Source organism: Acinonyx jubatus, chromosome B1 (genome assembly GCF_027475565.1).
Source record: "Acinonyx jubatus isolate Ajub_Pintada_27869175 chromosome B1, VMU_Ajub_asm_v1.0, whole genome shotgun sequence".
Taxonomy (NCBI): domain Eukaryota; kingdom Metazoa; phylum Chordata; class Mammalia; order Carnivora; family Felidae; genus Acinonyx; species Acinonyx jubatus.
Genome location: NC_069382.1, coordinates 127,856,432 through 127,876,575, shown reverse-complemented (window position 1 = coordinate 127,876,575; position 20,144 = coordinate 127,856,432). Strand labels below are relative to the sequence as shown.

Below are 20,144 nucleotides of genomic sequence, written 5' to 3'. Positions count from 1 at the left end.
TTTTTTGGTGTTTACTTGATCTGATAAAAATTCTTCAAGACAGTTGCAACTGTTTATCCTCATGAAGAAACTTTAGGCTGTAGGAATTTAAGTAACTTTTAAGCCACTGCGAAGTCACACAACTCATGTGTCATGACAAATTCAAGTCTAGACATGCTTGTGTCAGAGTCCACATTCTTAGCAGTTATACATTCATAGTGTGTAAATCCCAAAACATAAACTATAATATTTTAAAAACATAAATGTAGTCTTATTTACCTAAGCCTGGTCACATGTGGATATGGCTTTTGACTTCTTTCACTATTAAATTCTGTCTAATCTCTGGCCAGAATCCATTATTTTTGTATTTCTCTCTACCCTCCATTGTCTGTTCTGGTCACTAAAGGACTAAGATCATATAGGCCTGGGTCTCAAGATTACATGTCTTTATAAATAATGTATCACGACCCCTGTTCTTCCATCAATTCAGGCAAGGAACTCATCTGCTTCCCTAAATTCTGCTAGAATAATCTCTTTGAAATGTATTCTCCTTTACTATAGTAATAGTTCCTGTTATCATGCTAATTTGGCATCTCTCTCTTTTTCCTAGGAGATTATCTATACAGATCTTTTTAAAAATATTTATTTATTTTAATTCAAGTTAACATATAGTGCAGTGTTGGTTTCAGGTGTAGAACCCAGTGATTCTTCGCTTACATATGATCTAATCAGGGTCCATCTATCTCTGTTTACATTTCATCTTTAGGGTCAAATCATTGTGAGTAGTGACCTTCACCTAAAGGTAGATATTTCTGATATAAGCAATGCTTTGTTTGGATTATTTTTTTGTTTATTTTTTGAGCAGAGCTTCATGTACTCAGTGTGGCTAAATTATATGCAAATTTAATGATTTGCGAATTAAACCTATCCAATCAATTATATTATTTCTGACTCTTTCTATCTTCTGACAGTCTCATTCTCTTCCCTGTGACTGATCACTTACTTGGCCCTGATCATTCAGTTTTTGAATTTATCTCATGTTGCCCTCACTGACCCTGTGGCTGAGGTGTCCCTGTTCATGTTATGGTAGTGATTTATCTGTTAAAAATGCTTCCATTAGTTTCCCATTCATTTAAGGGAAAACAGTAAAACATTTTAGAAATTCATTTAAGAATAACTTCTACCATAAAGTAAAAAAATGTTGAGGTGTAAATTGCATGGCTTTGTAAAGAAAGAGTCTGGACTGGAGGGCTTTCCAGCTGAGCCCTGACCACCCAACAGGTGTGAGCCTCATTTAAATCTGTGAAAAAAAAAAAAAAAAAAAACAACGACATAATTAGATAAGATTGTTTTAGAAACTTTTTCAAGCTATTATTTTATTTAATTTTAGTAAAAGTTGACCAATGCTCTTTGATATGTTTTCAGATAATTTATTTTCTGCCATCCATACTTTCTTAATGTTGACAAATTCTTACTCAGAATACTTGATTTCTCTGAATTTTCATTCTTCCATTTCATCATGTATTGTAGATTTTCTTTTCAGCATGGTCACTTAGGCTGTATTGGGTTATTTTCTGGAATCTTTTCTGAGAAAGAATAGAGCTGGGACCAGATTTATTTCATCAACATTGCTCATGAACATTTCAAATATTGATCATTCTTTTTAAATTCAATAATAATATATACTTAAGGGAGGTTCATCATAAGGGATTGGAAACCTGATATCAATTTATATATCTTCCCCCCAAAATATTTTTAGGTTGATTTTTAAAATGGAATGATTCAGCCAGATCTTGACAAGTAGCTCATTTTTATAGTCTCTTTATGTGGTGCTCCATCTTGTAACACTTGCATCAGAAAAGGAAGAAACTAGAAATTTACTCAGTAGCAGGCAGAGTGCCATTTCTTTCTGATGTTGCACCTTCTCATACTTAAAATAATTATTATCTGTGTTTCAGCTCATGCTACTAGTAAGTGACAGAGCTTGGATTTGAAACCAGTTTTTCTTTTTTTTTACTTATTGCATGTGTGGGTAAGTATTTTTTCTTTAGTTTTATAAACCAAACATCACCAATTTGGGGAGAAAGACAAAGGATACTTAGGACTATCTAGCATGTGGGCCATCAGGTGACTCTTCATCTTTGACTTATAGTGAAAAAATATGAGAGGTATGCAAATTCTAGGCAAATAATTTTAAAAATGATGGGAAAGAAAAAGGTGAAGAGGATTTTATTTTGTTTTATTTGCACCGACAGACATGCCTATTTGTGTATATGGTAATGAGTTTCTAAGATGATTGCTTTAAAACCCTGCATGGTCTTTTTATGCCTTGAATCATGGAAGAAAGTGTGTGTGTGTGTGTGTGTGTGTGTGTGTGTGTGTGTGTGTGTACACTTTTTTTCCAGTATGTCTTATTTCTTTAATGTTTTTTACTTTTACTCTGTTTTAAGTAGGTAACATTAGCAATGCATATATCCCCTTTAAGTAGAATTTGTGTTTTTCTGAACCATGCCAAATAAAATTCACCTTTAACGTAATTCAGAATAGATCTACCATATGCCGCTGTACTCTCTTAAGGGTAATGATAGTGTTTGCTCAAGTTGTAGAGATCACTGAATAAAATACATTCTGGGAACTTTTTGTTAAATCCTGGTGTTAAAGAGCAAAGGGTACCGTTTCTTCAGTTGAGGTCAAACTGAGTCTCACGTCATGTCCAGTAGGCCTGTATATGCATCCAGTAGGTGGTATTGGGTATAGTAGTCTAATGTTTTGTTTGTAAAGGTTTAATGATATTAGATGGCACTCTTATATGACAAATTTGTTTTTCCCAATAAAATAATGTTGATCATAGTAAGGCCCCTGGAAGATGGGCAGGTCTAGTTCAACCTGTGTATTACTTTGGCATCTGTTACGACTTGAGGTGATATGTCTTCTGAACCAAGAAATAGAGGAGAATTGAGAAAATATGTTTATTTTATCTCATTTGAAAATTTATAAAAATACATGAAAATATATACAGGTCTTATTAAGAAAGGATAATTGCTCTACTAAAATTATAAAAATAATATATTAACATGTTGCAGTGTAACATTTGTCTTTCATTAATAGTTGTTACGATATATTGTTTTCTTCAACTTTTCAGCATTGTGCTTCCATAACACTTTTAGATGTTAGCAAATTAAAAAAAATTTTTTCTTAATCGTTTATTCATTATTGAGAGACAGAGAGAGAACAGAGCATGAACTGGGAAAGGGCAGTGAGAGAGGGAGACACAGAATTCGAAGCAGGCTCTAGACTCCAAGCTGTCAGCCCAGAGCCTGACGCGGGGCTCGAACTCACGAACCGCGAGATCATGACCTGAGCCTAAGTTGGACGCTCAACCGACTGAGCCACCGAGGCGCCCCTGATGTTAGCAAATTTTAGATTATTGAATGATTTTACAGTTGGAAAGCCTTTCAATTAACTTATGAATTTCTAAAAGTTGTAATTTAATAAAATTAACTTCAAAATTACAGTATTTGTTTATGGTAGTGGGCAAAAAATATGTTTATTTACATTTGAAATATTGATGTATTCAAGTTAAAACTTTGTCCCTGAAATCCGTTTGCTCTATTGGTACTAATTGTGTATTACATTAGACACTGGGGTCTCAAAGCAAAGCATAGATGGCCTTTGTCACAAAGAAACTTAAGGTAAAATAGTAAAGCCAGGTAAACAGATGTTAACTTGTAAGGTAATACTGCAGGATACGTAAAGGAATAGTATTACATCCCAAATGGAAGAGGATGGGAAAAGGGTCAGGGATGGCCTCCTGGAAAAGACAGTGTCATAGAAATATTCCTAAATATTTCAAATCAGAGTTACAGGAGAGGCATCCCAAGCAGGCGGTCCTACATCTGCAATTGCCCAGGAGATGAACGTGAACAGAAAATGGCAAGTAGTAATCAGTCCACATAGAGAATGAAATAGGAAGGGGATAATGAATCTGACAATATAGAGAGCATCTGGACATTGAAGAGTCTCTCTGAAGAATATGGGTAATTCCAACCTATAGATATTTTATCTTTCTCTTTTTTAGCTGGAAAGCTCTCAGTAGGAAATCAAGACCTTCATTTAAAAGACTATCAGTAGACAAAGTGAAATCTAAAGGATTTTTATCTCCAGTAGGTTTTATATCTACTTCATGTCATCCCATTCAATGTACAAATATCTCTTAGTATCTATGATGTTTTTACTTCAATTAGGTTAAGTGTATTAGTAGCCTAAATGTATTTTTTGTACCCAATAAAAGTCTTGTTTTCATTAAGCACTTAGAAAGACAGGAGTGATTACTGTAAATTTTTTTTCTGAAATTTTTACTAGTTAAATCCTTTGAATACTTATTAAAGAGAGATTGAGTCACTATTTTTAAATGCTGACACAAAAGCAAGAAATAATAAAAAAGGCCAATTAATATTTCAATATACATAAATACTGAAAAAATCCAATAGTAATGGTAAATATCTTGACATAAATGCATTGATAACCATAGATGCACCACCAGCTGCAAATCGTAATGGTTGATAATACTCTAATTATAACAAAACTCTTCACTAAGCATTGAATGGAAATCTTGCATATAAATGAAAAATCACAGCTGAGAATGATGTTAATTAAAGCATTAGTAAAAGTGAAATCATGAAAAATTGTATTATTTTTTGTATCCACTTTGGAAATCGGATATTGGTTAAATTAGATTTAACCTGGGAGGAAAATTAGACGTATGTATGTATGTATGTATGTATATATGTATGTATGTATGTGTGTATGTATGTATGTATGTATTCATTCATTCATTCATTAGAGAGAGAGAGAGAGAGAGCAAGTTGGGGAGCAAGGCAGAGGAAGAAAGAGAGAGAATCTCAGGATTTTGCTCAGTGCTGAGCCTAACGTGAGGCTCAATCCCACAACCTTGGATCATGATCTGAGCTGAAATCAAAAGTCAGCTGCACAACTGACTGAGCCACCCAGGTCCCCCCAAATAAGATATTTCTAATTTGTGAGACTTTAAGACCTAAAATGTCTTTGTTTGTATTTTAAGCTTTCTTCTCCCAAAGATTTACAAGAATATGCAAATATTTTGGGAGTGTTTTACACATAGTTTGATTTAATTCAAATTTAGTGAATTCATCATCTAATAAAAATCATCTAATACAAATCTGTTAGATTTTATATCATTTAGGACAAAATATTAAACATTTTTGAATGCATATCTGAAAGAGAAAATATTTTTCATTTTATATACTTCTTCAGGGCCATGAAAGTATTTCACTTGATCATTCTCATAATGTATCTGTAAGAATAATAAAATGGAGGCTGGTCACTTTATGTAGTATTTGTTATTGTTCAGTTAGGTAGTTTTGGTTGCAAAAACCAAAATGAAACAATCTGATTAAAATTTGACACAGGGGATGTATACATTACAGTTAAGGAATTATGTGAAATACAGAAACTAAAAACAGAAACCAAGTCACGGCGCATTATGAAAACCAGTGAAAAATAGCAGGCATCAGAATAGCCAGATTGACTCTACAACTAAGAATCTCTGAAATGGAAGCAGAGCTGGACCTTCAGCAGCACAAGTTTTGGCTCTTTACTGAAAGCAGTCTCTGTCATGCTGATTATGAGCTGATCCTGTGGTTATATAAGGATTAGTTTCTTGCTTTACTCTTTATTGGCTCAATGACAGAAAGTTACCTTTCTGTTGTAAAATGACCATGGAAATATTATCTACTTCTACAGTTAGAAGCATTAAAAGAGATAATCTATGTCAGAAAAGTGTTTGGGACATCATGGTTGATGAACTATATAGTTGCCACCTTCACTTTTTCTTCCTTCTTTTTCTTCATCATCAGCACATTGATGTTAATATGGTTAATAAATTTTCTATGCTTCTGCTGCTGTCACTATGTATTTTCACTCGTGTCAATATTACCAGTTGAATTAATTTTCACTGGAGTCTTTTCTTCAATTCATAGTTGTGGTTTCCTCATAACCTTATTTTGTTTATAACTCTACACTGTATCCTTTCTCATTTAGTTTCCTCTATCAATGCCCTGATTACCTCTAAAAGTCCCAAAATCAAACTCCAAGGAGAACGGTACTTCCTAATTGTTTTTTCTTTGAATGAAGATTCTAGTGTCAAATCATACCTTAGTCTGATCTGTGATTCTGTTAAGCTCAAGTGAATAACTTCTTAAGTCTTGTGATATATCTGTTTCTGGTCAAGAGAGGCAGTAGTGGGGCATATTACCCACAGGGCAATGATTATGGCTGTCACAAGACTACTGCATCTAAATATGTAGACATAAAAAGTTAGGATTAAACAATTTACCAAATTATAGAACCAGTGGGAGTAGTAAGGCTGGGTCTTGAATAGTGATCTTATGTTTCTCAACCCAACAATCTTTTGAATAGACTAAATATTCTTGGTAATCTTGACATTTCTGAGCCATCATAAAATCATTGTGCAAATCACTGGATAATTTTGCTACTTATAAATTAAAAAAAAAATCCTCATCAGAATTTTGTTATCATTTTAGTATGAGCCAAGTTCTAGTCCATGTCCTGAAAAACAGTGTTTTGTTTTAAAATGTCTTATTTATAATTGATTTCTTTTGATGCGTTCTTTTGTTTTACCTTTTTTAGGCTGCTAAGTTGGCTGTCACAGCGCAAGGCTTGGAGTCCCAATGGGGGACTCAGGATCAAGACGATCTACCCTGGTCTCCCGGTTGCCAATATTCAGAAGAAGTATTAGCAGAAGGCATGATTCTCTTCCTTCTTCACCCTCCTCCAGTAATACAGTTGGTGTCCACAGTTCCTCTCCTTCCAGCACTAATTCAAGCTCAGGTAGTACAGGTAAACGCAGGAGCATATTCCGTACTCCTTCCATTAGTTTCCACCATAAGAAAGGAGGTGAACCTAAGCAAGACACTACCAACCAGAACCTTAGTATTTCAAATGGTGCTCAATCTGGTCATAGCAGTATACAAAAACTGAGTTTGGAAGAACATATTAAAACCAGGGGAAGACATTCTGTTGGTTTTAGTAGTTCACGAAATAAGAAAATAACGAGATCCTTGACAGAAGATTTTGAAAAGGAAAAGGAGCACTCAACTAATAAGAATGTCTTTATAAATTGCCTAAGTTCTGGCAAAAGTGAAGGGGATGATTCTGGATTCACAGAAGAACAAACTCGCCGTTCTGTTAAGCAGTCAACAAAGAAGCTACTCACTAAATCTTTTTCATCTCACTATAAATTTTCTAAGCCAGTTCCACAGAGCCAATCCATTTCATTGGTACAACAGTCTGGATTCTCATTGGAAATAACACAGTACCAGGAGAGAGAACCTGTATTAGTAAGAGCTTCTCCATCTTGTTCTGTGGATGTAACAGAACGGGCAGGAAGCTCTTTACAATCACCCCTGCTTTCTGCTGATCTTACAACAGCTCAGACACCTTCAGAGTTCTTAGCCTTGACTGAAGATTCTGTGTCTGAAGCAGATGCATTTCCTAAAAGTGGAAGCATGGCATCCCACTGTGAGAACTTTGGCCACAATGATTCTACCTCTCAGATCTCTCCCAATCCTGCTGCTGTTACAAAGACAACAATAGACCTTATGGGAACTGTTCCCTGTGCAATTATGTCTCCTGGGAAATACAGGTTAGAAGGCCGATGTAGCACTGAATCTAATTCCTTACTAGAAACCTCTGCTGCTAATCAGAAGGAAGTGTTATTGCAAATCACTGAACTACCTGTTATGAATGGGAACAAGTCAGAGACTCATCTATCAGGAGATATGCAAAGAGAAGAACATAAGGTAGTACAAAATGGTGAAACAATGTTGGCAACAAGCTCTCCGAGGAAACTTGGATTTTATGAGCAACATAAAGCAATAAGTGATCGTGTTAAAGGGATTCATCCTATTTCAGATTCAAGGATAATACCCTCTTCTGGTGATCATCATATTTTTAACAAAACATCATATGGATACGAATCAAATCCTGCCAAAGGTATGCTGATTTTCTTTGTATGATAAATATGAATTATAATTTCATTCTAGTTTATTTAATCTTCTTATTTCATCCCATGAATAGAAACCACATTTCCTTATTTTTCATTCTCTAGTTTTTTTTTTCTGATTTATAATTTATTTTAAATCTTTTCTCTACTTGATTTTAAATTTCATACTATGGTAACAATGTAATTCAGCAATACTACTCATTTTTCTTAGTTGTGTTGCCAAGATTCTGGCCCTCAGAAGAGAGGGGAAAGAAATTGTTTTTATTTGTGATGTGGCTTTGTCTAAAAGGATTCTCTTTTTTAAAGTAAATGAGTCTTGGTATTTCTTAGTCAGCAAAATGAGTATATTCCAGCCAAAATCACCCTAAAAGAAATTTTCTATAATTTAAATTCTATTTCCTATTTTACCAAAACTGTCTTTATTAAGTAGGATCCACGTTTCAGCACAAATAGTCTCTATGTCTAATTACAATAGACTTGCAGGCTTTAAAAGTACTGTCCTTGGAGCTTGGTTTTAAACTTGTGTCTGTCATTAACTACCTATGTAACCTTGAGTACCTTCTCTTTGCTTTCTATAAAGGGGGGATGGGTGCTTGAATTACTCTAGTATGTCATTATGTTATTTAACAGAAAACTTTGTTATTTATTATAAATTTCAGTTAAGAAAACTGTTGAATTCTTACCACGTACTGGGCTGTATTTGACGTACCACTGCTGCTGCCTTTGCTGCTTCTGCTACTACTACTGTTACTGTCAACTAGTTCTCCCAACATTGAATGTTGATTGTGTCTCGTTTCCCATTTTGTGCTCTTTGGATACATTAATTCATTGAATTCTCAGATGGTTGAAATCACTACTATTATAGTAACCCATTTTACAGTCAAGATATTTGGAACACAAATAGGCTAAGTAATGTGTCCAAAGTCACAAAGTTAGTACATAATTGTTTGGGATACAAACCTTATGAGATAGACATTTACACGTTCCATTTTACAAATGCAAAAACAGACCAAGGATCATATAGCTGTTAAGTAGCACAAGTTACAACTATCTCAGTTCAAAGCTCAGGCTCTTAGTGACTAGGCTTAGTGACATCATGACCCCAGCTCTTTCCAAACCGTTAAGGATAACACTAAAATATTATATACAACTTATAATAAGTTAAATTATAGAGTATCAAGCATCATAAGATTATATGATTAATCCAGCTAGTCCCTCCATGAATATAACAATTTTAAAGTTTTAAATGCATGAGTGAATTATTTACCTGTATAATTGTATAACTTAGTATTTTTCACATTTGATACATCATCACTTTTATGCATCTGCCTACTTTTTTATGTTTTGATCTTGGTGACCTTGTCTGTACTTATAACTTTAGTTGTATCTGCTTATTTCTTTAATTATAATATAATGAGAAGAACAATGATGATGATATCGATGATGCTCACCCTTTTTGTACAGTTAACATGTGCCAAAATAATGTGTTGAGCATTTTGTATTCATTATTTCATTTAATCTTTCTTTAAATTTACTTTTCATTTATTTAAAAAAAATTTAATTCTGGTCTAGTTAATACACAATGTTATATGAGATTCAAGGATACAATATAGTGATTCATGAATTCCATATCTTACTCAGTGCTCATCAAGATGTCATTTAATCTTAACTAAAAGTTTATATGGCTGCTATTAATAATTTAGGATTAAATTAAATAACTATGAAATCACATTGTTAGTAAATGGTGGATCTCAAATTGGAATCTAGGCAGTCTTTTTTTTAAAGAAATGGAATACAAAAAGGGTAGAAATGTACTTACCTTGATTATATCTAATTCTTATTTAGAAACGATCATTTGCTTCAATGTCAAATTGAATACTATATATATTTATCTCTGTGGAAATATCTTGCTAATAATCTGTTCACAAAGATCCTAATCATGAGCCATTTACCACATTAAAGTAATTTCAATGAATTTGATAATATGTTGCCTGTTCTTGGGACATTAGCTATTTATTCAGGTTATCTACAACTTGTAAAATAGAGACGGATAGGCAAACAAGCTGGTAATGTGAATAAGGAAAAAATAATAGAATTCAGTTCTTCATTTTGTGGAGATATTCATGTGGCATTCAGAAGGATTTTATAATCTGGAAGTTTAACATTTGAAAACCAGTTATGTAGATGTATTTTATATAAGAAAGAGTTGCTATGTGCACTAAACTCCATAATACTGAATTTAGTCTGTATTTGTTATGAAACATATCTAGGCTAGTATTTAATATATATCTGAATGTATGAGATATGTAGTCATATCAAAAATAATAATATAGGGATACCTGGGTGGCTCATTCCGTTGAGCGTCCAACTTCAGCTCAGGTCATGATCTTGCGGCTGGTGAGTTCCAGCCCCGTATTGGGCTCTCTGCTGTTGGTGCAGAGCCCGCCTCAAATCCTGGCTCCCTTTCTCCTTTCTCTCTCTCTCTGTCTGTCTCTGTCTCTCAAAAATAAATAAACAGAAAAAAATAATGTAAAGTTGAGCACTCTGGCATTTTAATTTTTATTCATTAGCTTAAAAAGTTATTTAAAAAGAACTGTTATATTTGGCCTAATAGGTTCTTGCAACCGCTTTTTCTTTTCCCTTTTTCATTTTTTTCATGTTTGTATTTATGTATGTATATATGTATGTATTTAGCAAAAGCAGGGTAGGGACAGAGAGAGAGGGAGAGAGAGAATCCTAAGCAGGCTCTGCACTGATAGGGCAGAGCCCAAGGTGGGGCTTATGAAACCATGACCTGAGCCGAAATCAAGAGTTGGATGCTTAACCTACTAAGCCACCCACGGGCTCCAATTGCAACCACTTTTCTACTTTGCATTTCAATCAGTTCAACTGTTTAAAACAATTTTTTTTGTTTAAGAATCCACATGTGACTGATACCATAGATTGTTTGTCTTCCTCTATCTGGCTTATTTTGCTTAGCTTAATGCCCTGCAGTTGTACCCATGTTGTCACAAATGACACTATTTCCTTCTTTTTAAAGGCTGAATAGTATCCCTTTATATTTACATATCACATCTTCTTATCTCTTCATCATTGATGGGACACTTAGATTGTTTACATATCTTGGCTATTGTGCATAATGTTGCTATAAACATGGGCATACAGATAGCTCTCTGAGATAATGATTTCATTTCCTTTGAATATATACCCATAAATGGAATTCCTAGATCACATGGTAACTCTTGTTAATTTCATGAAGAAACTACATACTTTTTTCATAGTGACTGTACCAGTTTACATTCCTACCATCAGTGTATAAAGGTGCCCTTTTCTCTACACTTTCCACAACACTTGTTTGAATTTTTGCTAATAGCTACCCTGACCGGTGTGATATAATATCTCATGTGGTTTTGATTTGCATTCCCTTATAATTAGTGATGTTGAGCACCTTTTCATGTACCTCTTGACTATTTTGTATGTCTTTTTGGAAAAAAAAAATGTGTGTTTAGTCTACTTGCTCATTTTTAAATTGGATTATTATTGTTATTTTCTATTGAGTTGTATGAGTTCCATGTATATTTTGGATATTAACCTCTCAGAGGATATGATATTTGAAAATATTTTCTCCCATTCCATAATTTGCCTTTTCATTTTGTAGATTATTTACTTTGCTGTACAGAAGCTTTTTGCTTTGAAATAGTTCTATTTGTTATTTTTTGCTTTTATTGGTTTTGCTTTTGGTGTGAAGTCCAAAAAGTCATTGCCAAGACTAATGTCAAGGAGCATTACCCGCTGTTTTGTTTTATTTTGTATTGTTTTCCCAGAATTTTACATTTTCAGGTGTTATGTTCAAATATTTAAATCATTTTGAGGTTTTTTGTTTTTGTATACTGTAAGATGCAGGTCTCTGTTTATTCTTTTGCATGTGGTTATTCAGTTTCTCCAGCACCATTTACTGAAGAGACTATCCTTTCTGCATTGCATACTCATGAGTCTTTTGTCAAAAATTAATTGCTCATATATGATGCTTTTATTTCTGGGCTCTTTATTCTGCCCCATTGATCTGTGTGTCTGTCTTTATGCCAATACCATACTGTTTTGATTACTACAGCTTTGTGGTATAGTTTGTAATCAGGAAATGTGACACCTCCAGCTTTATGCTTTCTCAAGATTGCTTCAGCTATTTGGGGTCTTTTGTGGTTCTTTATACAATGGTTTTCTGTATTTTCATGAAAATGCCATTATAATTTTGATAGAGATTGAATTGAATCTGTGGATTGCTTTGAGTAGTATGGAAATTTTAAGAACATTAATTCTTCAATCTATGAACATAGAATATCTTTGCATTTATTTGTGTCTCAACTTGTTTCATCAGTGTCTTAACAGTTTTCAGTGTAAGAGATCTTTCACTCTGTGGCTAAATTTATTTCTAAGTATTTCATCCTTTTTGATGCTATTATAAATGAGATTGTTTTCTTAATTTCATTTTCTGATAGTTCACTGTAGTTTGTATTTTTAAGTATGGTGAGCAGAGTATTAATCAAGGTAACATATTAGCAAAGAGTTGAAGATGATTAGGGAGAAGGGTGTACAAATAGAGAAGTATAACTGTGCAAAGACTATGTGGTAAAGGCCACTTTGGTACTGGAGTGTGCCTGCAGTGTTCTAGCAATGGCAAGAGGCCCAGAGTAGCATAAACAGAGTGAAGGAGGAGGGTACAGCAGAAGATGAAGTTAGAAAAGTGAACAGATGAACATGGGGAGGCCCTTAAATGAAGGGATAGAGTAGGGTTATCATAAGGAAACTGATAGGACATTGGTTAAACATAGCTCTATGACTAGAGGAATGCTGATGATCAATGTTACTTATGTCTTCAGTGTATCATTCTGGTTACCATGTGGAAAGAAGGCTGTGGTTTTTGTGGGGGAGAGTCAGGTAGGAATAGGCAAAGGAAGGAGACTGTTCAGTATTATAGTAACCCAAGCTAGGGTTGATGGGAGTTTGGTCCAGGATGTTAGTGGGGAAGGTAGGAAGTGATCAGATTCTGTATACAATTTGAGGGTAATAAAGACAGGATTTGCTTATGTGATTTATATGAAGTATGGAGAAGCCAAGGATGGCTGCAGAGGTTTTGAGCTTCAAAATCATTATGTGATTAAGTAAACTAAACTTACCACTATTAATTTAAAACTTCTTTCTATGATAGAGAATTTTTGAATGACACTAAGAGTTTATTATTTGCTTTAAATGGAGCATTTGTAAAAACTACAGTTAAGCATTTGTATTAATATTTATTTATTTATTTATTTATTTATTTATTTTAATAGTTCTTGCCAGTAGCTTCAGTCCATATCGTGAAGGGAGATTTATAGAGAGGCGATTGCGATCCTCATCTGAAGGAACTGCAGGGAGTAGCAGAATGATTTTGAAACCAAAAGATGGAAATGTAGAAGAAGTGAACAGTCTAAGAAAGCAAAGAGCAGGTTCATCATCTTCAAAAATGAACAGCATGGTAAGTATACACATATACTTGCATTTATTAAAATAGTTATGTACAGGACTGGGATATTCCTGCCTTTTGCATTATGAAAACAGACTGAAGAATAGACATTTCATAACTTGAAGAAAAAAATCTATCTCCTTAGTTGATATCCCAAGTTAAAGAGGCTACGTTTGCACTCGAAACTCTTATGGGTCTTGACACATAGTAGCACACCATGATAGTTGCCCTCAATTCCTGTCTTCCTTGCTTCCATAGAAAGTTTGATACTCTGTGTTCTACATCAAGACCCTGGGATACGCAAGCTAAGAAAAAAGCTGATCATGAGGGTACCCTTTGATAACCATTATTTCACACCATCTCTCTACCCTATAGCCACTCTAAAAAATGTCCTTTTATATTCTGCCATTATGCCAGTACCACCCATTGACTCTTCAGGGATCCTACATCTGCTTCACGTTTTACAGTTGCCCATCCACACAGGATGAGGAGCTTTTGGGGTCAAGGCAAAATGCCCATCCAGAGCTTTGACACATTCTGAGTAACAGATTCCAGATTTCTGGTTCAAACTGCACGAGCCTGCTGGTGAAGGGTAAGGTAGCATGTCTATAGGGGAGTCGTTTCTGAGCTTGCACTTGAGGGCTGTGGTGTCTTAGAGGCATGTGTGTGATGCTCATTCGCAGTGAAAGATAAAGCCAGGGTGGGAAATTGATGAGTGGACTGCAAGAGGTCTAGGGGGCCTCAGGTCTTACAAATATTGGGGTGGGATTGCCTTTTGGAGTTCTCTTGTTCATTTCCTCACAGATGTATGCTTTTCCAGCAGTGTTTTTGATTCCTGGTATTTAACAGTGCTTCTTTGAAATGATATGTCTACCTGTGTAACCTGCTTACCTACTTACCTGTATCCCCTGTTCATGGATATGTGTGAAAAATGCTCAAAACTAAATTACTCATGTATTTTATCTCTGTGTATTTTAGATGATTTGGTTTCAAATGTAAATAGGTCATCCAGTTTTGACAATTGTATTGTGAAGAAGTCTTAAGTTACTGAGGTAACACTGAGTGATAGCCAAAACATTTCCTTGAAGTTAGAAGGAACTTCTAGGTTAGATTAGGTTTGGCCATATCTTAATATTGGGCAAATCAGTAACTGCAAAACAACAAATGATAGTGGCATTTTTGTTTCTATCATACAATAGAATTTTGTGTACTTATGTTTTTACATAGAGAATGGTGTTAAATTTCATCTTTTGGTGCATTGAAAATATTGTATTACTATTGCAGTTGCTATTGTTTAAGTGCAAGAACATGTTAAAAAAGATTTTGAGTTGATGCAGAATTGAAAATCATGGATAACTACTTATTATGAAACATTTCTCTTCACGAAATTCTTGTTTTTCCTTCATAAGATGTATTTATGTTAATAATTATGCAGTATGCATTGGACTTGCCCAGACTTGGGCCTTTTACATATTCTTTGTAGCTCATGATTTTCATACTATATTTCAGTAATTCTCTTTGTAACATCACAAATTATTCTTCCCAATCCACAATCAAGATTTAATATTTAAAATGTCAGAACACAGAAATGCAGTTTTGTTCTTTCATTTGAGGCTTTTTATACTTTTCAAAAAGTGTCCCTGCAGTGGTACAGCTCTTCCACTAGATGGCAGAATTACATCATTGCCATGGTTGGGGAAAGGCTATCCTTGATAGAATAGAAACTCCATTAAAATACTGTACATGTTCACTGGATTTACAGATAACACTTGTTAAAATAAATACTGGTGATTGAATTTCTATATGAAACCTATCAAAATTGTTTTATGGCTTTACTTTTTTTTTTTTTGATCTCACAACTACTATCTCATCCTTTAATTTTACAGTGTAATCATGAATTTAAAATGTGTAAAATATGTTGTTTGACTCATAGCAAAGAAGGCAAATGTTAGGACTCTTTAGGTAATCTTAGCTATATGTGAAACGAGTGGCCTTTTTTGGAAATTATAGCTTTATGTGTGACCGTGACACATTTTCTGTATTCCTCTTCTAAAATAATTCAAACAAATGTATATATGTAGGAAAACATTCATGTTCAGTTATTCTTTACTCTTGGAACAATAATAATAGTAACATGTATTCTCAATATTTATTTGGACCAAAGTACTTCTCTTAATGCTTCATGTGTTTTATCACATCCAGTCCTCCCAATACTATCCACCAAATTATATTGTTATTATTATTATTATTATTTTTTAAATGTTTATTTATTTTTGGGAAAGAGAGAGGGAGAGAGAGAGAGAGACAGAGCACAAGTGGGGGAGGGTCAGGGAGAATGGGAGACACAGAATCTGAAATAGGCTCCAGGCTCAGCTGTGAGCACAGAGCCCGACGTGGGGCTCAAATTCATGAACCACAAGATCATGACCTGACCCAAAGTTTGATGGTTGCTTAACCCACTGAGCCACCCAGACACCCCCAAGTGATACTATTATTAATCACATTTTGTAAAGGAAAATAGAACTCTAAGAAGATAAGCAGTTTACCTCAAAATACAGATAGTAGGTGGCAGAGATAGGATTCAGATCTGGATTCTACCTAACTTTAAATCTTAAATGCTTTGGGGAGAATGTAATAAGTTTAAAATTATTATTTATTTTTTGCATTATTTATTTGTAATGAAGTTAAACACAGTTAAGGCAGTCTGTGCTTTTTCTGGGACTAGGCTATAATCTTCTGTAAGGGATACAAAAAAAAAACACAATTTAATGCTGATTCTGTACTTAAAATGTGTACTTCTTGATATACTGATGAATGGTATCAGTGTCTTTACTGAAAGGTAACTCATGTAGAAAGGAACATTGTTGCAAAAAAAGATGTTCATACTTAGAAGGAACTGGAGTATTTTGTCTAGTTGATGGGGATTTAAGTTTACCAGTAGGATATGGCTTGCTTTATTTATTAAGATGCTGAGAGTTTCTGAATGAACAAAGATATGCCCTAATAGGTTAGACCACAGTTCTAGTGATTTTGTATATTTTGGGGATATTTCAATCTGAAAGGGAAAGAGGAGGATATATTAATTCTTTGAACCTCAGTGCCTCAGAAGAAATTGGACTTGGCTTAAATTTATTACATGAAACCAGAATATATCTGGAAAAATTTGATAAGGATTCACATTTGTTAAATATTTTCAAACTGCTTTAAGTAAAGACTTTCCTTCATTTTCTCTGTTATTTTCTTGATACCTTTCTTAGGATTGCCCACATATTTAAAAAAAATATTTTGTAGAAATAGGCCCTTTCTTTTTATGAACTTTTCTTCTAGACTGTGGTGTATAATTTTTTTAAATGTTTTATTTATTCTTGAGAGAGAAAGAGAGCAGGAGCGAGGGAGGGGCAGAGCAAGAGAGGGACACAGAATCTGAAGCAGGCTCCAGGCTCTGGGCTGTCAACACAGAGCACTATGCGGGGCTGGAACTCATAAGCAGTGAGATCATGACCTAAGCCAAAGTCGGATGCTCAAGCTACTGAGCCACCCAGGCTCCCCTAGACTGTGGTATATAAATGAATAAATTTAAGGATTTGTCATTGTTTCTCCAACAGCTTCACACAGTGACATTTAACTCCATATGTAAGATCATCCTGCTCTATAAACAATTATTAATGTGAGGATAGATTCATACATAACGGACAACAGAGAGGCTCTGACATCATTACAGGAAGGAAAGTGGTTGAGTGTATGAATAAGGATAAGCTATGATATATGATAGCAAATAACCTCCAAATCTTAGTGGCTTTATAATATGGATTTCTCACTCAGGCTACATGTTTGTTGCAGAAGGTTCAGGAAGTTCCATTTAATGTCTCATTCTATGTCCAGGCTGTTGAACTATTGCAAATATTGCCTTTTACCATGGCAAAAAGATCTCTGGAGGTCTTCATCCCAGTAATAAATGCTCTGACCTGTAGAGACTCATTTCACCTTCTCTGACAAATTATTGACTAGATCTAATCACTTGGCCCCTCCTTGCCACAAAAGTCTCCAGGAAGTAGTCTCTTGCTTGTGTCTAGAAGGTGTTGACCCTGATATATTTGGTGGGCACTAAGGACTATCATATTCTCAAAAGATTTAGTGTACATCAGTTCTTTTAATTAACTGAGAATTCCTGCTTGCCTCCTCCCTCCCTGTTAATGGACTCTGATTTATGACTCACACTGTGTTGGTCACTGTGCTCGAAAAAGATTAAGACCTCTTTGAAAGTTAAAGATTGATTTGTAATTACAAGTTCTGTTTTTTGGATGTGCTCTCTTCCTGACTTATAGTCCTTGAGCTATGTAGCTAAATTAACTTGACTAAATTTCTGGGAACCTTAATGAATTTGGAAGTATTTATTTCTCTACATTAAAACACTGGTTCAGAAAGTTGCATTGTCTTTAGATAACTTGGCAAATGCATCCACAACATTGCCCCGAACTGTTTGTGCTAAGGGATTCTGCCAGCATTCATTTATGGCTAGTTTTACTCTGATAGCGTACTTTTTCTCATATGCAGTTTGGCATCCTGTTTGTTTTTGTAGGAACTGGGAATGGCAAAGTAAAAACAAAGCAAAAAATAATCTGTAGGACTTTTTTGGTAGAAGAACAGACCATATTTACCTTTGAGGGAAAAAATAGTTACTTGCAGATTATTAGCTTCTCATATCATATTTTAATTCTTGGCGTGTTAAAATCCAGAGTTTAGATATTACTGACAATAGCTAAGTAATCTCAGACAAATTAAGCCCCATATTAACTAGCGAAACACTTAAAACTATGAATCCACTTTTTTTGGGGGGGGGCAACTGTTCTTTCCTTTATTAGCTTATCCTTCATTCATTCATTTACTTATCTATTCTTTTACAGTTTCTTTAAATAAATATTTATTGAGAGCCTACTCTGAAGATACAAAGATGAAAGAGAGGCCTGGAAGATAGAGTTCCAGATTAGGAGACATTGACATGATCTTGTCAATGTAACAGATTTAATAATTCTGACTATTTTATAATTTACACTGTTAAGGGGATGTTTGGTTTGGATTATGGCTCTTGATATCAAATGTTTAGAATACGTGAACTCCTGTGTCCCTAATTTATATAGAGTTTTGCTCGCATGCTCAATTGGCACTGTGAAATATATATGTAATTTATGTCTTTGGCTAATTTCTACCACTGAGGCCCAGCTACCAATGCTGAACAGTGACTCTGAGAGGCACTTGGACAGTAAAGAATAAAGTACATTAATGTTCAAGGAATCCATTTCCAAACACCCCACCTTTACCATACATCAGGAAAATGAACTCTACTGGCGTTTTGGTATATGTACTTTCACACTTCCATTCTGTGGCATAAAGGTTGTTGAAGCTCAAAATTAAGAGCAAAGAAAAGCTGATAATTAAAATATCTAATTTTATAAATGTTTCCTCCTAATCCTGAAATTCTAAATGGAACTTTAAAGTACAAAAAAAATGTTACTGGCATTTGGAGAGTTAAAATAATGATCTCAGCTTTTGGTTTAACTAATTGTCAGTGGAATTAAAGGTAATATCATTGAATGCTACAAGGACATTTAATGAGAAAAGGGAACCATTAGTATTTGTAAGGAAATGGAGCCACACAAATCATTCTTCTCAATCCTCGTAAGCTTTAAGAAGGAAAATCACAAGTATCACTCATTAAACATTAAGTTACATTTGTTGATAACTAGTATATTAATTTTAGATTAATGGCTCTAATCTATAATGCCTTTATTGATTTTTCTAGTTACTAATGATTCTTTTCCTATCAATGCCCTTCTAAGTTGTATCACATATATGGCACCCACTACTTAGTTATTTGAATAGGTCTCATTTTACCTATTAGACTTCATTCGCTTAAATGGAAGAAACTGGTACACTTGGTGGCTCAGTTGGGTAAGTGTCCGACTTCGGCTTAGGTCATGATCTCACGGTTCCTTAGTTTGAGTCCTGTATCGGGCTCTGTGCTGACAGCTCAGAGCCTGGAGCCTGCTTCGGATTCTGTGTCTTCCTCTTTGCTCCTCCCCGACTCATACTCTATTTCTCTCTGTCTCTTAAAAATAAACGTTAAAAACAATTTTAAATGGAAGAAGCTTTTTACATTATCAGCATTTCTTACAGCATTTAGTATAATGCCTGGTACATAATAAATATGTGTGAAATAAAGGTATAAATGCTGACTACGTTGTGACATATGCTTATATAGAAATGAATTAAAAAACCTTTAGTACAATCATTTTATGTGGTTTGCTTATGCACATTTTTTTGGCATTTTAATTTATTATACAAATGTACAGATGTCTTTATGATGCACTGTTTGATTAGCTCTGGTTTTTTATATAATACCAATTGTGACATTGTTCCAGTAGAAACATAATTCATTTTACGATGGTCAGACTTTTGGAATGGTTTCCGGGATCACATCAGTACAATAGTTATGGACTGGCTATACAGAGAGAAAAGAAGCAGTCAATTATTGGCAATATTTTTTGAAGCACGAATTAAAAAATATGGTCAAATCTGCCTAAGGTGATATTTTAAAACTCCCTG

The 20,144-nt window shown here is 34.4% G+C and overlaps 1 protein-coding gene across 7 annotated transcripts in view; it reads left to right on the top strand.

The window, feature by feature from the left end:
• Nucleotides 1-20,144, top strand: part of CCSER1 (coiled-coil serine rich protein 1) — a 1,258,994-nt gene that overhangs the window by 135,696 nt on the left and 1,103,154 nt on the right. For all 7 annotated transcript variants that reach the window (XR_008295692.1, XM_053216127.1, XM_053216129.1 and 4 more), the window contains 2 exons: nt 6,667-8,031; nt 13,369-13,553. Coding sequence is in view for 6 of the 7 variants with exons in the window: in XM_053216127.1 (XP_053072102.1) it covers nt 6,708-8,031; nt 13,369-13,553 (1,509 nt within the window). In the remaining variant the exon portion in view is untranslated. The remainder of the gene's footprint in view (nt 1-6,666; nt 8,032-13,368; nt 13,554-20,144) is intronic.